At 39.6% G+C, this 6262-nt stretch overlaps 1 protein-coding gene across 6 annotated transcripts in view; it reads right to left on the bottom strand.

Moving 5' to 3' along the window:
- MARCHF7 (membrane associated ring-CH-type finger 7) overlaps positions 1 to 5974 on the bottom strand; it is a 50533-nt gene extending 44559 nt beyond the window's left edge. Inside the window, exons 1-3 of one of the 6 annotated variants that reach the window (XM_073883677.1) lie at positions 5824 to 5963; positions 1887 to 2093; positions 249 to 330 (exon numbers count right to left, since the gene is read on the bottom strand). In XM_073883677.1, the coding sequence (XP_073739778.1) occupies positions 249 to 320 (72 nt within the window). In that variant the 5' untranslated portion in view covers positions 321 to 330; positions 1887 to 2093; positions 5824 to 5963. Of the gene's footprint in view, positions 1 to 248; positions 331 to 1886; positions 2094 to 5512; positions 5673 to 5823 lie in introns of those variants that run through there. The other 5 variants (XM_073883679.1, XM_073883653.1, XM_073883683.1 and 2 more) reach the window with 5 other exon arrangements.
- Between the last annotated feature and the right edge of the window lie 288 nt (positions 5975 to 6262).

Here is a 6262-nt window from a genome sequence, read left to right on the forward strand (position 1 = left end):
GAGAGGGTTTAAGAGACACCGAAAGAGGAGTGAGGAAATGTGTACATTTAGTTGGATTTACACAAGGAAAGGATCAGGGCAGAGAAAAATATTGAAGAGATACTGGCTGAAATTTTTTCAAAACTGACAAAAGGATCAGAGTCAGGAAGCCCAACAAGAATAATTACCAAAGAGAATTAGCAATTACACCAATTTCTAGATCAGACACTCACACCACACTGAAAACTGTATTTAAAAACAACAAAAACCTGAAAATGCCATGGGAGCACTGACTGGGAATAGCAAAAGTTCCAGATGAAAGACTTCAGAGGAGGTAACATCTGAGTTGACCTTTGAAGAATAAAAATAGGAGACAATGAAAAAGTGAACTGAAAAGCTTCTGGCAGTATCAGAAAACTCTTAAGACCAAGGGAGTTTTACCTATTTCCCTACTTAGGGAAAAGGTTTCTTTGAGCACTACCACAAATTGTTTACCAACTATGACTTGGACTCCTGATTACCAAATTTAGAAAGCTTATTAATTCCTAAGATCAGAAAAATGACAGCATAATGTTAAAAGGTTTTTTGCTGATTCTGCTTATAACGGGATCTCTCAAATAACCTGTATCCTTTCCCATCACTCTCTAGACCACTCTGTTCCATTACTTACAATTAACAGTGTTATTCAGGATTGGTCAAGGAATCACACAGTAGTCATAAACCAAATAACTAGACTAACAAAAAAGGCCTCAGGCCCATCTACACTCACAAATAGTATGGCCCACACCTAAAACTTTCCCTTTATTAATTAATTAATAAAGATAAAAATAAATATGAAACTGAGGCCAGGCAAGATAAATTAAGCATTGCCCAATTTTTGGCACACCAGCCAATTTCTAACTATTTGCAGAAATGACAGTTAAGAACACAAGCTATGAGATCTGTCCTTTACTCGTTGTGACCCTAGGCTTAATTTCTCTAATATTTATTTGCCTACAAAATGGGGATAATAATAGTACCAACTTCCAAGGTATATTTTGAACTTTGCTGGCACATACTACGTATTTAGCAAATACTCGCTACTATTAAGCAATGCTATCACTATTAAAAAGTTTCATACAGCTTAGTAGACATTCTCTTGGCTTTTTCATTACTTGAAATTTATCTTTTTGTGCCTGGGTGGCTCAGTCAGTCGAGCATTCGACTCTTAATTTCGGCTTGGGTCATGATCTCAGGGTCCTGGAACCGAACCCCACATTGGGCTCTGCACTAAGCACGAAGTCTGCTTGTCCATCCCCCTCTGCTCCCCCGCCCACCCTGCCCTTGCTCTCTCTCCCTCCCTAAAATCTTTTAAAAAAAAGTGTCTTTAACACATGGTAAAAAGACTTTTTAAAGTCATTCAGATTTATTACAGGAGAATAATTACTATCTTAAAAAAAAAAAACCTTGCCTATATAAGTATATGCACAAATATTGGGAAAAATAAGCATTATTAACATTTTGTTATCTCTGGTTGGGTTGTTGTACTACTGGTCTACCCTCTTTTAGTATCTACATACCACAAGAAAAATAAATACTAAGCTAAAATGTACTATTCTAGTAAATATTAAGTAGAAGATAAGGTTAAAATCTCTCACAGAATGTTTCAAGTACCTGAGTATGCCTTAAAAAATTTACTATAAAAAATTTCAAACGCTAGAGACAGTAGTAAACCTCCATGTACCAATCAACAGTCTCCAACAATTATCAACACCTGACTTACCTTATAGTCTATTTTACCATCCTCTATTTTAAAGAAAATCCCAATCATGACATCTTTAAAAGTGCCTGTACTTAAAACTATTCTAAGCAACTTGTGGTAAATTATAAAACATGGCTCCAAATCCCTCCCATCCAAGTACGCATACCTCTTTATACTGTGATGTTGCTGGAGGTAAAATCTGATTTTCCCCCTCTTGAATATGGGTCTTGTGACATTTACTTTGACGAAGAGAATGCAGTGTTAAGTGACATTATATGATCTGCAAGGCTGTAAAAGTCTTACAACTTCCACTTTCACTCTCTTGGAATGCTGTCTTGAGACTCCCATATCATTAGGCCACATGAAGCAAAGCCTAAATATGAACCAATACCAACTATCAGACATGCAAGTAATGCCATCTTGGACCTTCCAGTCTGAGAAATCCCATAGCTGAATGCTGGTACATGAGTGAACCCTGGCAAAACCAATGGAACTGTTCAACAGGTAGACAGAACTGTAATAGTAAACAGCAGTTTTAATCCACAAGGTTCTGAGGTGGTTTCCTATGCAGCAATAAAGTATCATAACTCATCCTAATTTTAATTTTGCTACAATTATTATTTACCCAGTTTCTATGAAAAATCTGATTCTATTTCAGGGTCTAATTTAGAATTTATCTTAAACATCTAGTGGAGTTCCAGTTAGTGAATTGTCAAGAGCACAATATTACTATACAATAAATTCATGGCATGAAGGCCAGAGTTATCACACAAAACACCTATGTACTTTAATAGCCACTAGTCTTCCGGAATTGCAAACATAATTCCATTATTTACCTCTATTTGGTATAGCCTTTTCTTTAAAAAATCTGCTTCTGAGGGAAAAAAATAGATATATATTTTAAATGGGAAATGCTAGTGTTTTGTTGATCCCAGAGAACCTGAAGATATGGAAGCTGTGCATGGTCACACCAAAAGTCCTCTAAAAAATTGCCTCTGGGTTTTTAGATGACAGCTATTTAAGATACAAAGATATACCCATGCCTTAAATAATAATTAGAAAAATGTCTAACATCTTCAAGAGAAAATATGACTATTAAGTCTACACTACTTTATAAGATAAGATAATCTGTTCTTCTCTGAAGTATATTTAATCTATAAATGTCAAGTTTCAATCTTCACTCGGAGTGGACACCTACTTTTAGGGTTTTTTTTCTGAAGGGTGAGAAACACATTACAATGGAGTGCAATGATCCTAGTGAAAGGTGAGAACCTAGCTTTAAGGTTCAAAATTTGCCCTCTTCTAAGGCTGTTGACAAAACTGGGTGTAGAACAGTAGGTGATTTCAAAACCAGATATTCAACTTACGTAGTTTAACTGGTAGAGCCACTGAGAAATATATTTGAGAGCAAGAAAAACCAGTTTTGACCACGAGTTCAGACCAGAATAGAAAAGTTAAGATCAATGAAAATTAAACCCCAGCCAACTCTCAAATTAGAATTTTATACCCACCCTTGGGTATATCTTACTATTATTAGCAACTCTAAAGATAGAGTTTCTATAATGATTTGTGAGAAGATAAATTATTTCATTACAACAGAATTTTGCTTTACTGATTTCAAAGAGCTCCTACAAGTAATTCAAAATCTTACTCATTTTACATTGTAATCCTACTGTGATCAGTTGTTAATCCTGTTACATTTAAGAGTTAAAAGGTTCATTAGTTCAGTTTAATTTGTTGGTTAAAAATAAGGTTTGATGCAAGCATTTCACCCTACGTTCCACTTATACATTTCCCATTGTCCTTTATTATTGGCACTTAATTATCTGCAGTAACAGAAGGATGCTGTCAGTAAAGATAATCTAAAAATCATTTTTACTGGGCTTAGGGACACAAGAGCTCTCCATTCCCAACAGCATAGAGCACTTTCTAAAACAGCAGGTCTTTCATGTCACCTTCCATTCAATTTGTTGCAGCTATGGGAACAAATTGTCCATTCCTAAAACAAAACAGATACCATGACTCTGGAATTTCCTTATCAAACTGCTAGTCATCTTCACATCTCAGTTCAAGCAATACTTCCTGTAAAAAATTTCCCCAAAGATTAAACACCCCTCCTTTGTGCTCCCACAGTACTACTATGTTCTTACATCAAGGCAACAGCAGTTGTTTATACATTAGCCTCATGACTAAACTCTGAGTTGTGGAAGGCGGATGCTATGTCAAGCTCATTCTTATAATATGAAGCCCTGGTCTAGTAGCCAGAATACAAATAACAAATTATCAAAAATTTTATACATAACTTGATAATTTTGCACTATTATTTTCCTAAAATAGTAAAACATGGGCAACTCTTGAACTTATGCGAGATGAAGAGTTGTATGAAATGGCTATGGAGCTCATTAAAAATTGGCTGTATGAGAGCCATGGATGACGTCTCAGTTGATTATGACATCTTCATGTAGAACATACGTGCATGTCTATATAAGGGAATCTTTGTGCTTTATCTTGGAAAGTAAGCTCTCTTGCCAGCGTAGCAAAGAGTAATCACCTGTATTTAAGTAAGTAGAAATTTTTAATCATTCTTATTCAAGACATCTGACTCTGCATGCAACTTTGGAAAAAAGCCAAGACTATGCATACCCACATGCTTACATCTGTGGCATAATTTAGAGAGCAAAGGAAAAGTTGTAAAAAGTTCTTATCTAAAAACATTTGTAGTATGGAACTTACAGAAATACATTATTGGAGGGAAGGGGATATTACAGGCAGAGTAAAATTTTAAGGTTATTCTGATCAGAATATAAACACCTGGACTTCAGGTATCAATTTCAATTGTTTATATCCATTAAAAATTCACTCCCAAGAGTATTACATCCTCTAGGTGTTGACTACTACCGGCTACCTCATCTAATTTTATCCTCACCTCAACTCAAGGAAAACTGCTATGTTTCCAAGGAAAATCTGAAGAGGTTAAATAATTATGGCAAAATTAAGACTCAAAACCAGATCTTCCGACTCTAATGCCTCATACACCACAACTGTTTCACAAGAGGCTGTATGAAATACTGACCCCCATTCCTGAATCAAAATGTTTATCTCATGAAAAAAAATCTAGTTACACCATGTGCCTTGTTAACAAAAGTATATCGTTTGGTTTTTAAATCAAAAATTCATTTTTAACCTTACTTTAGCTCTAGATAGGAGAGAAGGGACTACCGGGAGGTTTAAAATAATTTACAAAAAGAACTAAAAAGTCCTACAAAATTAAAAAAAAATCTTACTAAATTCAATTTCACTCTGGCACATTTACTCTCAGTAGTGCCAAACGACACTAGTTGTGACGAATCCATTTCCAGGACAGATTTTCCCATTACTATCTACATGCGTACGTAGAAAAAAATAATAACTGTAGTATTTTATGGTGCTTCTTCGTACATGTTCATCTTCACTACGCAGTTCCATCAAGATGAGGGAAAATTCTACAACTGGTGCCTTCCATTATTTTCACTTCTTATGCCAACAGGTTTTATACATATATATATATACCATCAACTATTTCTATTTGAAGAACAATTTCCCACGATAAAAAACAACTCCCGAAGTATCACGATATTCAAGAAATGGAGCGATCAATGAGCAAATCTTCACCGCAACTAAGGGCTGGCAAAGACCCTTCAAATGGAGACCGGGTTGGCGGAGTCCCAACCCTCTCCGCCTTCTACACGGCGCTCACTAAATACTTCACTCGTGACACTCCCGGTCCGTAGAGATCCGGAGAATCCTCCTTACCCCCATCCAAGAAGAGGCCGCCAAAGGCCAAAGCAGGACCCAAGCCCCTCGCCCTCGCCGACCACAAGGAAGACGTACAATCTGTCTACCCGTCACAAACTCCACCACCAGAGGAAAGGCCACCGGCGGAGGCCTGCGCCCGGCCGCCCTTCGTAACCGCGGTGCGGATCACGCTCCTCCGCCCCAACTAAAGACGAGGGAAGCAGTCTCCGCGTCCCCAGGCCTGCACTTCGTTTCCTCCCCTCCCCCACGCGGCCTTGATTAGAACCAACTCCCCGAGAGGGAGAAGCCCGAGCGCCGCAGCTTATTACCCCTGCTCCCGAGCTGGCACTGAACAAGGCGCGTCCTGCTCGCAGCGACCACACCACCGCCTTCCTCCTCGGAGTTCTAGGCCCCTAACTGAGGCACAACAGTCCGCAGAGAAGCACAATGGCGCCCGCCCCTCTCCCGGATCCGGCGCAGAACCAGCCGCCACCGTTAAAAGCCCCTCCCTTCTTCTCCTCCCCCCGCTTCACGGACTCCCCCCTCCCCCCCCCCGCCCCGACTTCTCGCGAGAGGGGCGGTCCTGCCGGGACCCGAGAGCTGCGGGCGGGCTCGACGTACCCTACCGCGGGGTGGTGCTCTGACTGCGGCAACCGTTGAAGGGCTGCCCCCGGGGAGGCAGCAAGGCGCCACTGGTAAGCAGCTGTGGCTGGTCGGCTGGCGGGCTGGCGTCTGGGCCAGCGAGGGTGCGGACGCCGGGAGCGGGGC

Source organism: Callorhinus ursinus, unplaced genomic scaffold (genome assembly GCF_003265705.2).
Source record: "Callorhinus ursinus isolate GAN/ISIS: 27379988/994484 unplaced genomic scaffold, GSC_fseal_2.0 scaffold2, whole genome shotgun sequence".
Taxonomy (NCBI): Eukaryota; Metazoa; Chordata; class Mammalia; order Carnivora; family Otariidae; genus Callorhinus; species Callorhinus ursinus.